Raw genomic sequence first — 15,536 nt, forward strand, 5'->3', positions numbered from 1 at the left:
GGAATTATTTTGTTGCCTAACATATGGTGTCTCCTGGACAGTGTTCCATGCACACTTGACAAGGATGTGTTTTCTGCTGGTTTGGGGTGGAATGTTCTGTGTAGAGCTGTCAGGTCCATTTGGTATAATGTGTCCTTTAAGGCCACTGTTCCCTTGTTGATTTTCTGGCTGGTTAATCTCTCCTCTGGTGCAGGTGGGGTGTTAATTAATGTCCCCTGCTGTTGTTGCATTGATGCAGATTTCTCTTTTTATGTCTTTAGTGCTTGCTTTATATGTTTAGGTGTGCTTATGGCGGGTATGTAAATATTTACAAATGTCGTGTCTTCTTGCTGGGTTAACCCCTTCATCATTGGTAATGCCCATCTGTGTCTCTTATTACAGACTTTGTTTTCAAGACCCTTTTGTCTGATACAAGTGTAGCTACACCAGCTTTCCTCTGGTTTCCATTTGCATGAAACATCTCTTTCCATCCCTTCATTTTCAGTTTGCGTGTTCTTACGTCTGTATGGCCTGACATCTTGTAGCAGCATATAGATGGTTCTTGTTTTTTGTTTTAATCCATTCAGTCTCTGTGTCTTCTGATTTTTGGAGAATTTAGTCAGTTTATGTTTAAAGTAGTTATAGATGGCTTTGCCCTTATTGCCATTTTATTCATTATTTTCCAGATGTTTCCTATTTCCTCACTGTTTCTTGTTCTCTTGCTCTCTCCCCTTGTGGTTTTATGCCTCTCTTTAGTGTCATGTTTAGATGCCTATCTCTGCCTAACATCTGTGTATCTAATTTAGGTTTTTGTTTTGTGGGAACCACGTGGCTTACATACATCAGCCTACAGATAGACCTCAGAGATATTGGAGGTTTGGTTCCAGACCACTGCAATAAAGTGAATATTGCAATAAAGCGAGTAAAATACTTTTTTTGGTTTCCCAATGCATGTTAAGGTTATGTTTACACTATACCAGAGTCTATTAAGTATACAATAGCATGATGTTTATTTTTTTTATAAATTTTTTTTAATTTTTATTTATTTATTTATGATAGTCACAGAGAGAGAGAGAGAGAGGCAGAGACACAGGCAGAGGGAGAAGCAGGCTCCATGCACCGGGAGCCCGACATGGGATTCGATCCTGGGTCTCCAGGATCACGCCCTGGGCCAAAGGCAGGCGCTAAACCACTGCGCCACCCAGGGATCCCAATAGCATGATGTTTAAAAAAGCAATGTACCTACCTGAAACTAAAAATACTTTATTGCTAAAAAATGCTAACCATCATCTAGACTTTCAGCAAGTCATAATTGCTTATCGCAGATCACCATAACAAGTATAATAATAGTGGAAAAGGTTGAAATATTGCAAGAATCACCAAAAGGTGACACAGAGACATAGAATGAGCAAAGGCTATTGGAAAAATTGTTGATGTGGTTGTCATGAACCTTTACTTTGAAAAAAAAATGCAGTAGCTATGAAATGCAGCAAAGCAAAGCATGGTAAAATGTGGTGTGCCTATGTGTGTATACATACTAATTTATTTTAAGTTGATAGCAAGTTAAGTTTGAACACATTCTAAAATTTTGCATTTTTACTCCCTCCCCCTACATTTTAGGCTTTTGATGTCACATTTTACATCTTTTTATTTTGTGTGTCCCTTAAGTAATTGTTGCAGGCATGGTCATTTTTACTGCTCTTACCTTTAATCTTCCTGCCAGCTTTATAAGTGATTAAGCCACTGCCTTTACCTGTATGTTTACCTTTACCAGTGAGACTTATCCTTTTATGTGTAGCCTGGTTCCCAATCAGCGCCCTTGCTTTTCAGCTTGAAGGAGAGAAGTCCCTTTGCCATCTCTTTACCATCTTCCCTACTGCTCAGCAATAGGGAAGTCCTCCAGTTCCTGCTTGTCTGGAAAACTTTCTCTCCCCCTCAGTCTTGAACAACGTCCTTCCCGGGTAGATCATTCTTGCTTGGAAGGTTTTTCCCTTTAGCACCTTGAATATATTCTGCATCTCCCACCGGCTCACATGGTCTCTGCTGAAAACTCTCTGATGTCTTCCAGGATCCCTTGTATGCGCAGAGTTGTTTTCACATGATATTTTGAAGATCCTCTTTGTCTATCACTTTTGGAGTTTCCATTATAGTAACATGTCAGGTGTGGGTCTCCTCGGATTCATCTTCTTTGGGAGTCTCTAGGCTTCCTGAGCCTGGGTGTGTGTTTCCTCCCCCAGCCCAGGGATATTCTCAGTCATTATGCTTCAAATAAGTTTTCTGTCCTTTTCTAGGGGATAGTTTTCTTCTCTTTCTGGAGCCATTATTATGCAAACATTCCCTTGATGTTGTCCTGTAGGCCCATTGAGCTGCCTTTACTGTTTTAAACTCTTTTTTCTTTTTGCTGGTCTATTTTTGAGCACGTGCACCATCTTCCTGTTGACCGATCCTCTCTTCTGCTTTGTCTGCTCTGCTGTTGAAGTCTCTTGTGCATTTTTTGCTTCAACTTTATATTCTTCATTCTGTGACTTCTGTTTGGTTTCTTCTCATGTTTTCTTTCTGTTGAAATTCTGTGTCCACCCACTGTTCTGACATCAGTGAGCTCCTCTATGACTATGACTTTGAACTTTTTATCAGGTAAATTAGCCATCTCAGCTTCATGAAGGGTTTTTTTCTGGAGTTTCATCTTGTCCTTTCATTGGGAGCAGGCCTCTGTTTCTTTATTTTTGATTTACTCTCTGCATTGATTTCCACGTATTAGCGCAAACAGCTCTCTCCTCATCCTGAAGGAGTGGTCACAAGAAGCCCAAAGGTGGCTTCTGTCCTGCTGTCTGGGCAGTGCCCCTTGAGGTTGGCTGCCAGAAACTGTCTCTCTAATCAATTCAGTTCCATGGGGCCCAGAACAGCAAGCCCCTGGCCACCAGAGCCAAATGTCCAAGGTATGTCCCTCTGCCAATTTTGGTGGGTCCATAGGGGAGTGCTGGGGCAGAACAGGTCAAGCCTACCCAATGGGTATGGTGAGAAGGGAGCCATGGCCTCCCCCCACTTTTAATACCCTGAGAATTCATAACTTTTGCCATTCCCACACAATGACAAAAATCTCCTCTTATCCTAATCTTGCTACTTCCCCTGGAGAAGTTTGCCCCATCTCTCCATGCTGCCAGGGAAGTAGGATAAAAATGGGAAATAGGCTGGCACAGAGACCATTGTATCACCCAAGGGGCCCACTCCAGGGCTCTGCTTATTTGGGGTGGGCTTCCCTTGATGCTGAAAAATACAGCAGTCTCAGGCCTCCACTCACAAAGACCATGAACTCAATGTCTTACCTTCCCCACCTGGTAGATGCCTCTGAGAGATGCAGCCACACCAGGTGTCACACAGCAAGTATTCAGAGGGTTATTGGTGGTATTACATTGAGTATTAATAGGAGTAAGGGGATGAGTGGCAGAAATGTCAAGGTGCCTAATGGAGACATCCTCAGACTCCTGGAGTAGATTAGCATCTATGTGTCTGTTCATTCTTTTCTTCTTTGGCCATTCGGCTGCACCTGCTCAATGCCAAACTCTGTGTGAGGTACAGAGTCCCCTGGGGAAGGAAGCCAGCCACAGCCTGGTCTTGAGCCATCCAAGCCCTGTGGATCAGACAGGACTGTGAGGCTCCATGGGAGGAGAGGACTCAGGGAGAAGGCAGTCCTCAAGTGAGAAGAGGACGGGGGCTACCGGACCCCCTCCCCACCAGACTGAGATCCAGACAAGCACCTTCCCCCTGACCTGAAGTTCTGTGTCTTCCCTAGCTGACCCCAGGACACAGTGCCACACCTGGGCCCTCAGGCCAGACTAGGGCTACACACTCTAAAGAGAAGGGGGCCAGGCCAGAGTCACACCTAGAGCCTCCTGAAGGCTGTAAGAAGAGACAGGGCGTCATCTTGGGCCTATCCTGAGCTGCAGGGAAAGATCGCACACTCTCATCCAGGCTGTGTCTCTGCCTCCCTCCCTCCCTCTCTGCGAGCAGGTGGATGGATGGGCAGGTGGATGGAGATGTGGATATGCACATAGATGGTGCAGGTATAGAGAGAGAGGGTGGAACTGAGAAAAAGTAAGAGCCCAGTTTATCCACCCAACTACCCACTTCACAGATGAGAGCCTGAGCATACCAAGGAAGGGGCCCACCTGCCCTGAGCTGCACCATGGGTCAGATTCCACATCCAATGCCCTTTCTATGACCAGGCGGCCACCTGCCCCTCTTCACTCTGGTGAGCCCTGGCCCATCCCTGTGAAAACAGCACTGGGTCACCGAGGAGCCCTGGACTACAGCCCTGGCCCAGACCCCGTGAGGCCCTCACACCTCCAACCACAGCCCCTGCATGAGAGGGGGGTCACCACCTCGCAGGTGGCTCTGCCCCCAGGGGACACCTTGACTGCACCTGCCTGGGACTGCTGCCTCCCCAGTCCCACTACCAGTGCTTTGTGGGGTCTCTTCTCTCTTTTCGCAGGCCTCTCCAAGTGCAGGTCTCTCCATGCATGGGTCTGAGCATCTGATGTTCCCCCTCCCCGCCCCATCCTTCTCAGTTCTCCAAACTGCCTTTTTCTTAGCATCTTCCCGGAGTCTGGAACTCAGCCTTTCTCTCTGTATGTGTGGGCTTTGTTCTTTCCCCCAGCAGATTTCACTTTTTCTCTCCATCTCTGTGTCTCTGCTCCCCTGCCCCCGTCTCTATCTCTGTCTCCATCTCTCTGTCTCTGTGTCTCCATCTCTGTCTCTATCTCCATCTTCATCTCATCTCTTCCCCTGTCCACATCCTCCTGCCTGCCTCTGTCCATGTCCCCCTCCCTTACCCTCAGTCCCCGCATAGAGCACAGCCTTAGTCACATGGCAATGACTCCCTCGGTGAGCACCGTCTGCTAGTCGCTCAGGCAATGGGTACTGTGCTTGTATAGACCTGGGGTCGGGGGTCAGGGGGTGGTTACAGGCACAAAGTGAGCACATGGCCCTCTTGTCATCCAAGGCACCTGCGTGTCAGCCTGGGGCCACAGAACAGCCTAGTCCTGGCTTAGCGCAGCTGCCTGCAGGGGACCTTGGGGGTGTGTCTTGCCTCCCACCCTGTGAAATGGGGGTGATAACGCATGACTCCTTGGGTGAGAGTGCTCCTGGCAAGGCCATGTGTGCAAGGAGCCCAGCCCCGTCCTGCAGCCTCCAGTTCCTCCTGCAGTGGAAGCTCCCAAGTTGCCTGGATGGCACCCTGCTCGTCCTCCTCCCTGAGGTTGCCCTGGGCCCTCCTCAGAGCTCACTGTGGCATTAGGAGGTACAGTGAAGTTTCTAGGTCATGTCTGCCCCCCAGGTCCCCACCCCTACCCCTGCACCAGCCACTGCTCCATCACAGGGCATCTAGGTGCTGTCTCCATGGACAAGAGATGCGGCAGGGTGCTGGTGAGGATGCTGGCCACAGCCAAAGGCTTAACCTAGAGCAGAGGTGACAGGTCTAGAGGCCCCACAGGGGCTGGACAGATGCCACCCTGTGGCAGTGCCTGGGGGTGGCTGGGGAGGGAGCCCAAGGGGCAGAGAGCCAAGCATCCTTACAGCTTGAAAACCAAAGGTGTCCTGTGGCGATGGCAGGGTTCAGGCCTGGGGGCTTCTAGGCTGGCTTCCTTTGGTTGCACCTGCTGATGCAGTGTTGCAGGGGGAGTAACTGTGAGCTTCTCCCCTAAGCCGGGCCGACTGGGGAGAAACCTCTGCTCAGGGCTGAGGGGCTGACTCACTCCCCATGGCTCTGAGGGGCCAGGGAGACCACTGAATGGGTTCATCTGCCCTGGGGACCCAAGGGAACCCCCTGTGCCTGTCTGTGGGCCACTGAGAGACCCCATTTCTGAGTTAGGACCCAGAGTCTCACCTGTGTGGAGGTTCTGTAGGTTTTATCACCTTCACCTCCCAGTGCCAAGCCCCGGCCAGAGAGGATGGTAGGTGCCTGGGGAAGGTGCGTTATCCTGGCTCCTCTGCTACCCAGCTGTGTGGACTTGGGCACGTGGCACAACCGTGCAAAACTGGTAACACCTGCTCCACCTGGTGACGCGGGAATCTGTGAGATCACGGGAGACGAGCACTGGGGTGTTCATCATCCTTGAGAGTCAGGGGCAGTGCTGGACAGCCACCTGCTGCTCTTCCTCACCTGCCAGGGAGGGTGGGGAGCCCACCTGAGCCTTCCGAATTCAGCTCTTTGAGACTGCAGCTGACATTTTATTACATAGCCCCAGTTATGTGTTTCCTAGGAAACAAGTGAGAGACATGGACGCTCCGTCCACACGCACATGCACACACACTGGCTGCCACCAAGACTGACAATTAACAGAAATACAGTAAATGTCAGCAGAGGCTAAAAATAGTTTACGCACCGCACTCAGCTGCTGCTCCCTGTGCCTGGGCGCCGTGGGTAGAGGGACGGGGACGGCGGCTCCTCTGACACACTGCCATGCCTCGGCCCTCCAGGGCGCGTCTCTGACCGGGGGTGTCCCTGACCCAGCAGGCCTGCAGGTCCGTCTCTGTGCCCCACTGCCTGCCTCTCTCCCTCCTACTCCAGGATGAGACCCAAGGGGCGTCCATAGGCTGGGCCCCCAGCACCGGCTCACCCACCCTCTCTGCCAACCTCTGGGTGCCTGGAGCCTGACACTCCAGCCTGACACACCAGCCCCCTCGGCAGCCGGGAGAGACATGGGCTGTGGGCCCAAAGTCTGCATGTCCCCCCAACCCCACCCGCCCCCCAAAAAAACCTGCTCGTGGTCCTGCCAATGCCTCGCCTATCTATACAGCACCCCTGGCCTCTCATCACTCAAGCCAGAAACGTGGGTGTTTTCCCCTCACTGGGCATGGCCACCAGACCCTGCCCACCTCATCTCTGGCATCTGTATGCCTGCGGTCCAGCCCCTCGCACCCTCGCCTCTCGCACACTGGGGGCTCCAGGTGTCTGTGCTCCTTGTCCAACATAAACAAACCTGGACCCTGCCCTCCCCCACCAGGCAGCCGTCCTGCTCTCTCTGGGCTGAGCAGAGGGTGGCTTTCTCTGTCCCCACGGTCCTTGGTTCTTATCTCCCGAATGGAATGACCGTAGCTAACAGATGCGCTTGTTGGGCATCAAGCCTTGTGCTGGGAGCTTCAGTGCATTAACGTGGGAATTTAACAGGTGTCTGTCATCAGGCGCTCTGCCTCCCGGGAGCCTAGGCGGCAGGCCCCGTGCTGGAACCAGCCCCAAGTCACCCACATCCAACAGACTTGCTTCTGGTGGGCGCCCCTGGGGACCCCATCTGTCTGTCCCAGGACCAGAAGAGCACTTAGTACATTTCCATGGACTGTCCGGGCATGCAGCACCCAAATGGTACCAGCTCACAAATGGGGTACTCTCGTGGGGTGTTCTCTCTGCCTTCCCCCAGCATCCCTGATGGTTCAAAATGAGCTTTTTTTGCAGTTTGTCGACAAATAGGGCTTTGTGGGTTTTGCTTCCTTCTCACAATATCCTAAGCAGAGGCTCTGTGCCATCATACAAAACCTGCCTCAATCAAGAGTTTGAAAATGCTAAATAGAGCAGCATTCCAGGGATCACAGATAATGAACCTGCGCCTGGCTGATGTGGCAGCGAGCACTTTGCAAAACAGCCAGCCTGTGAGCCGCGGACACCCTGGTAATCAGAGATGTCTTCTTCTCGATGCAGCATTATTTCACGGTTAACTTCAGCCATGAGAACCAGAAAGCCCTGGAGCTGAGGACAGAGGATGCCAAGGACTGTGACGAGTGGGTGGCAGCCATCGCCCATGCCAGGTATGTCCCAGGAGACAAGGCGGACCCGAGGGAGGCCCCGGGGTAGGGAGGAGAAGGAGAACTGTAAGGGGGGCTCTCGGCAGGGTCGCCCTTAGAGCCCTGGAGCTCGGGTCCCACCGGGAGCAGGAGACCTGAGGAGCAGCCTCCCACCTGCTCCAGCACACTGGCTCCTTCCTGGTAGAGGAGCCGAGCCCGAGTCGGTGGGGATAAAGGGCTTTACGGCTACCAGAGCCTGAGTCCGGGCTCCGGCCCAATGCAGCCACTGATCTGCTGCCTGACCATGAACTGCTCCTGTCATTCCTCTGGGCCTATTTCCTGCCCTAGACACTGAAATCCTCTAAACTGCTCTGAGCTTGGGCATTCCAGACCTCCTCATTCCCAGCAGTGTGCCTCTCACTGGAGGGGCCAGATGGAGAGAAAAGCAAAGGGTCTCCCGTAAGTGCTGCAGAGAAGGCCTTCCACACTGGGTTGAGTCTTTTGGGTCTTAGGGAAGGGCCAGGCTTGTGGGCTGGGGTGCGGCTCCACAGCTGGCAGCCCCCTGGCAGAGCTGAATCCTGAGGGCAGGGATCCCCCAGATCCGCCCTTCTCAGCAGGTGATCTTTCTTGCTCAGTGGAGAGGGGTGTGCTTCTGTGTCTGTCTGCCTGTTAAGTGTGAGGTCCTGATGGCAGAAACCAAGTGTAATTCTTTGCATCCCCAGGGCTTATAGAGGTATAGGCAAGCGGTCAGCAAATGTGGATTGGAAGAATTCAAGGATGAATGAATGGGTAGAGGATGGATCCAGGGTGGATGTCGAATGGAAGATGAATGATGGATGAATGGAGGGTAGATGAAAAATGGATGTGTTTAAACTGTGTGTGAGGGTGGATGGATAGACAGGTGATGAAAAAACAATGCATGAATGGTGTGTGGGTGAGTGGATGGATGGATGGATGGATGGATGGATGGATAAATGGATGGGTGTGGTGGGTGGGTGAATGGATGGGTGAATGAGTAGATGGGTGGGTGGGTAGATGGGTGGATGGGTAGGTGGGTGGATGGATAAATGGATGGGTGTGGGTGAATGGATGGGTGGATGGATGAATGGGATGTGGTGCGGTGGATAGATGGGTGGATGGATAGGTAGGTGAATGGATAAATGGATAGGTATGGGTGGGTGGATAGATGGATGGATGGATGGATGAACAGGAGGTGGGTGGATGGATAGATAGGTGAATGGGTGGGTAGGTGGATGGATGAATGAATGGATGGATGTGGGTGGATGGATAGATGTATGAGTGGGTGGATAGATGGATAGGTGGTTGGATGGGTAGGTAGATGGATGGATACCAAGGCCCTTCCTTGAGCCCTGGAACAAGCCAGCTGACCAGAACCCCTGTGACCTTGAGGTCAGGTCATGTCCATCTCTGTCCTCAAGGAATGTCCAGTCTAGCCATGGACACCAGGTTCTCACACATGAACTTGTAGAGTCAGGCTGCAAGTATGGCACTGGGCAGACAAGGATGGATGAAAGTGCTCTCCAGAGATGTCACAGTCCCATCAGGAAGACACTAGTCATGGTCACAGCCAGCAAGCACTGGTATGTGAAGGCTGTGAGGAGGAGACATTACTTCCCTCTATAGGTAGATGGTGGAAACTGGATATAGGATGACATTTGATCTGAGCCAGAGGACCAGAGGCATATTTAATGGGTTTAACTATGAGTGCTTGGGCCCCTGACCACATCCCCAAGGCACAGATGTAGGAGTGGCTTCCAGGAACAATGAAGAGACAAGTGTGGGTTTCCGAAGGTGGAGTGTAACCTGGTCATGACCAGCCCTTGAACACCAAGCTCAGGTGCTTGGCCTTGCCGACCCCAGGCATCCCACCTGCTGCCAAGCCCCCACCATCTCCCTGTGACAGGTGAACTTCGTGTACTGTGTCTCGGGTCCAATGTATGAATTGTGAGCAGGGTTCATCTTTTTTAAATGCTCACTGCTCTGTGAACAGTGGGAGCCATCAAAGGTTTTACACCAGAGGAGTGACACCGTCAGACCTACAGTTTTGAGTGGAAATTGCCAGCCTTGTGGAGGATGGATTCACATGGGAAGACCCCAGACTCGGGGAGAGTAGGTGGCCCTCAGCCTCCCTGGCACTGATGTAGAACCGAGAGTAGGGTCATTTTGAGAAACAAATGAGTCGGTTTCTATGGAGGGGCTTCCCAAGCGTTGGAGCGATATAGAATTCTAACGTGTTTTAGACTCTGATTACCAGGGCTACATGGATTCAGGAAATCAGTGCCTTAGACAGTGAGATGCTACCATGTGTGGCGTCTACCTGGTGAAGGGGACAGAGACGGCACAGCGCTTGTTGGACCAGGGTGGCCCCGTAACTCACACACAGGCAGGACCAGAGAATGGCTCGAGCACTTCAGAAAATCGTGGTCCCCTCTCCTGGCCTCAGTCTCTTCGGCTATAAAATGAGACCGTGGTTCTTCCATGGCTTCTAAGTCCCCCTCCAGATCCAAGTCTGAGTCCCCAAGGATAGTGCTGCCCAAAAAGGTGCTCAGTACCCCGTCACTGGAGGAATGGAGGTGGGGGAGGCAGAGCTGCCCAGAGAGGGCCTGCTCCGCCCCCAAGCGCTAGCGTCCTTGACAAACCAACCGAGTCCTGGATGGCCCTGGAGTGAGAGGGAGATGTGACAGTGTCTCTCCGCTGAGCTTCCTTTGCAAGTAGAGAGCTGAGCCTCTTGGGAAGTAGGAAACGCTTTAAAACCTAATATTCTGGTTAACGCTCATTTTCATGAGACAAGCACAGAATCCTCATCTTAAGCCAATGGTACCACCTGCCACGTCCCCCCTCCAGCCTTACTGACCTTTAGATAGGGTGCAGAAGCCAGGACGGAGCTGTGGATCCTCCCCTGGCACGTGCTCCAGGTCCACGGGCCGCCTGCACCCTCTGCCCCGTCCACGCACCCCCGCCACTTTCGGGTGCCACGGGAGTCACCTCCTCCGACACAGGCAGGGAACCAGGCTTTCTCAACCTCCTGGGCGCCCCCCCAACCCCTCCATGTAGCCCCTGTCATATTGCAACACTGTCCCACCCACGGCATCCTGGGATCCTCATCTCACTCGGGCTCGTCAGGAAGCTGTCAGTGTCCCATTTAGGGCTTAGAACATTTGTGTGCAGATCCTGAGTCGGGAACAAAAGCCAGCATCCCCGACCCGGCACCCCATGGACCAGCCACATCCAGGGCAGCTGGAAAGTCATGTCAGAAGATGCCAGATGGGAAACGGTCCCCTCGATTGGGCATCGATTGGGCAAGGGGGTAGCCAGCTGGTGACCCCCAAGAGGGACCAGTTCCCTCTGTGGGCGCAGGTGGCAGAGGCTGCCCTGGCTAGGAGTGAGGGGAGGACAAGTGTGGGACAATGGGTAAGGGCAGGCTGTTCTTTCAATAGACCTTACTGCAAAGGTGGGGAGGGGGCTGGGTTCGTACCACAGGGACTTGGGGCTCCTGTAGACTGAGGACAAAGAGCCTCATAGGGGCCGCTGCTGACACAGGACGGACGGACTGTGGGGGGGTCCAGGGTGGGACCTGGGGGGGTCAGGGGCGGGATGAAGGGAGCCATGGTAATCGCAGCACTGTGCATCCTGTGTGGTTGGTGACTTGTGCCATGCCGGCAGAGCCCCGTGGGCAGGGACTCATCATCCCCATTTCCCGGATGAGCAAACTAAGGCACAGAGAGGCCTGGTGACCGGTCTGCTGTCCCTGGGCTGATGAGTGTGCGAGCAAGCAGGGCTGGGCCCAGGGACGGGGTCAGAGCATGGGGCCCAAGCAGAACTCAGCCCACGGGGGGGCAGGGGTGGCTGTGCTGGGGGTGGCAAAGCGAGGCAGGACTGCATGATCGACATGAGCGGGCGGGAGGCAGGATGGGGATTGGAGGGGACAGGGAGCCTTGGAGACCAGAAACAGAGCCCTGTGGTGTGGAGAGGCCAAGGGTGGGGGAGGCTGGGGACGCAGGCTCAGGAAGGCAGGCTGTCCTGCGGGGCCCTGGGACCTTCCCTCTGAGTCCATGCCTGCGCTCTGGTCTCCTGCCCTGACAGGCCCCTTGCAAAGCCCCTCCGCCCTCAGAGGCCGCACCCCTTCCTGGATCCAGGTCCTCCCCCAGTTCTGAAGTCCTCACAGGCCCTGCCCATGCTGCGTAGAATCAGGGGGAACCCTGGCCCAGAACGCATCACCCTCAGAGGCCTGGGACCTGTGACTTTGGGCAGGGCACCACTGCCCCCACCTGGCGGCTCTTCCAAGTTGCCCAGCCGTGATGCTCCACCGTCTAAGGCCTGTTAATCTGACAAATGCTGGGCTCCCTCTTCCATCCTCTGCTTGGACTTTGAAGGGCCCTCTAATCTGGCCCCCCAACCTTGGTCCCAGTTTCCCCCAGCACAAGCCTCCCAGCTGGGGCTGCAGTTGGAGGAGGGGATGCCAGAGCCCTGGGTTGGGCATCCGAAGCCTGGGCGGTGGGGGTACCCCCATAGTCTGGGTTGGAGAAGACACCTGGAGCCAGGAAAGAAGGCGAAGCTAGCACAGGGAGAGGAGAAGGGAGAGACAGGTTTCAGACAGAAGATCTGCCGTGCAAAGGCCTGGGAGCCTGCAGGGGAAAGTGGGACCCAGTTGGACAGGAGTTGGGGAGGAGGCCCCAGATGCTTGGGCAGCAATCAGGACCTTCTCCTGAGTACCGTAGGGGGGTGAGTCCTACCTGGCCTGCAGCTCTGGGGGGTCCAGCAGTTAACCTGCCGCGTCCATCTGTCCGCAGCTACCGGACCCTGGCCACAGAGCACGAAGCGCTGATGCAAAAGTATCTGCACCTCCTGCAGATCGTGGAGACAGAGAAGACAGTGGCCAAACAGCTGCGGCGGCAGATCGAGGACGGGGAGATCGAGATCGAGCGGCTGAAGGCAGAGGTGAGCGCCACATACCACCCCAGGCACCTGCAGGGGTGGGGAGCGTGTGCCAGGCAGAGCAGGAAGGGTGCATAGTCAGATCTAGGTTCAAATCTCAGCCCTGCCCCCCCCTGCAACTGTGCCTCAGTTTCTTCATCTGGCAGAGATCATGGACAAGCTCCTGGGAGTGACCCCAGGGAGGAGTTTCAGAGCGCAGGGCCGAGGGCCATGCTGACTAGGCATTCTGCATTACCAGCCAGCGCGGCAGGGGCTCGGGGTCGCTGATGGTCCCTCTGCCTGGGGCTCGCCAGGCAGCAGTCTGGAGGCTGCACTGTTGCCAGGGTGAGCCTGCCAGGACCTTGATGGTCCATGAAGTGCTATCTCCTTAGGAATGCAGAGCCCAGGGCTGCCTGTCCACTTGCCACTCTTGCCACTCAGCTCAGAGCCACGTGGGAATGATGGGAGCTCGTTCTGGGGTCAGTCCCCCCCAAGAGACCACCCCCCGGGCCTCCCCTAGCCCAGCACACATCCCCAAATCCAGACTGCATCCCTGTGAGGAGCCCGAGGCCTGGCCCCAGTCCCACATCATGAGCTTTATGAGCAAAAGTGTCCGTCAGGGTGCCATTCACTCCCTCTGTCACCTGACCACTGAGCATGGCCTCATCCTCTTCCCCAGGCCAGGCAGTCCTCCCTAGTCCCACGGGGCTCTGCCAGTACCTGGAGCCATAAGCCATGTACCCTGTACCTCTCGGCCTTGGCACATTCTGGTGCTCCTGTTGGAATGGCCTTGTCACCCCCGTTCCTGCCTGTGGAGTCCTAGCAGGTACATCACCTCCTCCCAGGGCCCCCCACCCCCCGGGCTGGGAGAGTGCTCACTGCCGTGTTCCCACCACGTTCCTGCACCCACCTGCCACATCGGAGCCAGTTCCATGCCTGTGTTCACCCACTCCAGCCTGGTGGGGGCTCTTGGAGGACCAGGCTATCCTTTCTCACCCACTCCGTGTGCCTGGCACATAGTAGGTGCTCTGTGAATACATGGGAGTCAAGCTCTGAAATCAGCATCGTAAGAGAGCTTGTGGTGTGAACCCACACAAGAAGTGAGTTCTTTTGCAGCCAGTGAGAGTGTAGGTTCCTGTTGCCTATGGCCTTGGAGGGTTCCAGGGATTTGTGCACCAGAGGAGGGGTGGATGCCCAGGGGGAGACCCCTCAGTTGCCGGGGAGCAGAAAGCTGGTCGGTTGTGAGCGTGTGCGTGCGCGTGCTCACAAGTGTGTGTGTCAGAGCCACAGCAGAGGCCCACTTGGTGGGAATTTGGAGCAATGCTTCCACTGGGTGCCTTACCCTCCAGGGCAAAAGATCCTTTTAAGGAAGACTTAGAAAGAAAGGCTGCCTCAGTCAAGCTTTCCGGCTGTGGTCCGTGTCTCTCATATGCCCTGCGGGGCAGGTGGACACAGCCTGCTCCCAGGAAGGAGGCTGCGAGGGAGGCAGGAGGCGCTGAGAAGCCAAGCAAGCTCCTGGGAGTGACCCCAGGGAGGAAGACAGAGGCCTTGAAAGTGACCGCTGGAGGGATCTGATGACGCAGGAAAGGGAGGGGCTTATCCAAGGTCGCCCCAAGGTCACCTGAGTGATGGAGTCCCAGCTCGGACTTGGATCTCCTGGCTCCACATCCTTGGTCCATGCCTACCCCCTGGGACTCAGGTCTGATGGAAGGGGCACCCCCACGGTCCGCCTGTCCTCCACTGGCCAGATACAGCTCCCAGAGCCCTGTCGGCATGACCCCAAGGACTCGCAGGGGCTCCCCCTCTCCTGCCCACCTCTTGCTTCCAGACTCTGCTCTCCTGACTCACTGCATCCCTTCCCACTGCGGCGGCCTGCACTCCCTCTGCTCTGCTCCAGACCCTTTGGGTGGCCGCCACGAGTCTGTCAGAGTCACCTGGATCCCACGCACCCACAACCCCCATATCGTGGGGCTTCCAGCATCAAGGGTTGCTCCTTCCCTCACAGAGGGACTCCCACAGCCTTCTCTCACCACGGACGCATGAGATCACACCCCAAAGGAAGTCTGCACCACTCCCACACACCCCTTCTTGGTCTCCAGGGCCACCCGACACCCTGTCGGGCCTCATCCTTCTTGCCCACACCGCTGAGGACCTTTTGTAGGAAGGGGCATCTGCCTCTGAGAAGCATCGTCGTCTCCAGGCGCCCAGCTTGGCAGCATCTGGTTGTTCATTTATGGTTGGAAGTAAATGCCGAGCACAGGAGGGGGCTGGCAGGGCAGGAGCCTACAGACCGTCATACTTTACTGTTCCTGAAGCTCTCAGAGTCCTTGAAGCCTGACCCTGGAAAGAACCGTGGACATCTTTAGTTTAGGGTTCAGGTCAGTCTTGCAAACAAAGTTTGACATGGATCCCCAGCACAGAAGACAGGGCAGTGGGGAGATGACTCTGGGGGATGCGGGAGAGCCCAGCTGGGGCCCACCGCCACGCCTGGAGGCATGCTTCTCGCCTCCCCTGCAGCCCTGGCATGCCACACCTGTGTGCCCCGTGCCTCTGTTCAGCCGTCCCCTCTGCCAGAAGTCCTCCTTCCCATAACCCTCCTGTTGGACTCCTCTTTGTCCTTCAGAACCTCTTCTGGAAGGTCCTTACTGCTTCCATGAGGAGACGGTCCCACCACAGTAGCTGCACACCTATTGTGGCCTGTCCTGCTGGACTGTCTGACCCCCTTGTTAGGCTGGGAGCTCCTCCAGGGAAGCGTCTGGCTTATCCACCTCCAGCTGTATCTACCAGAGCCCACCAGAGACGTCAGCATGACATGTGGACAGGGTTGGCCCAGGAGGATGGAGGTGGGC

The 15,536-nt window shown here is 54.8% G+C and overlaps 1 protein-coding gene across 2 annotated transcripts in view; it reads left to right on the top strand.

Moving 5' to 3' along the window:
- RASGRF1 (Ras protein specific guanine nucleotide releasing factor 1) overlaps nt 1–15,536 on the top strand; it is a 93,089-nt gene that overhangs the window by 16,479 nt on the left and 61,074 nt on the right. For both annotated transcript variants that reach the window (XM_026000021.2, XM_026000028.2), the window contains exons 2-3: nt 7,670–7,776; nt 12,564–12,711. In XM_026000021.2, coding sequence (XP_025855806.1) covers nt 7,670–7,776; nt 12,564–12,711 — 255 coding nt within the window. The remainder of the gene's footprint in view (nt 1–7,669; nt 7,777–12,563; nt 12,712–15,536) is intronic.

Source organism: Vulpes vulpes, chromosome 14 (assembly GCF_048418805.1).
Source record: "Vulpes vulpes isolate BD-2025 chromosome 14, VulVul3, whole genome shotgun sequence".
Classification (NCBI taxonomy): Eukaryota; Metazoa; Chordata; class Mammalia; order Carnivora; family Canidae; genus Vulpes; species Vulpes vulpes.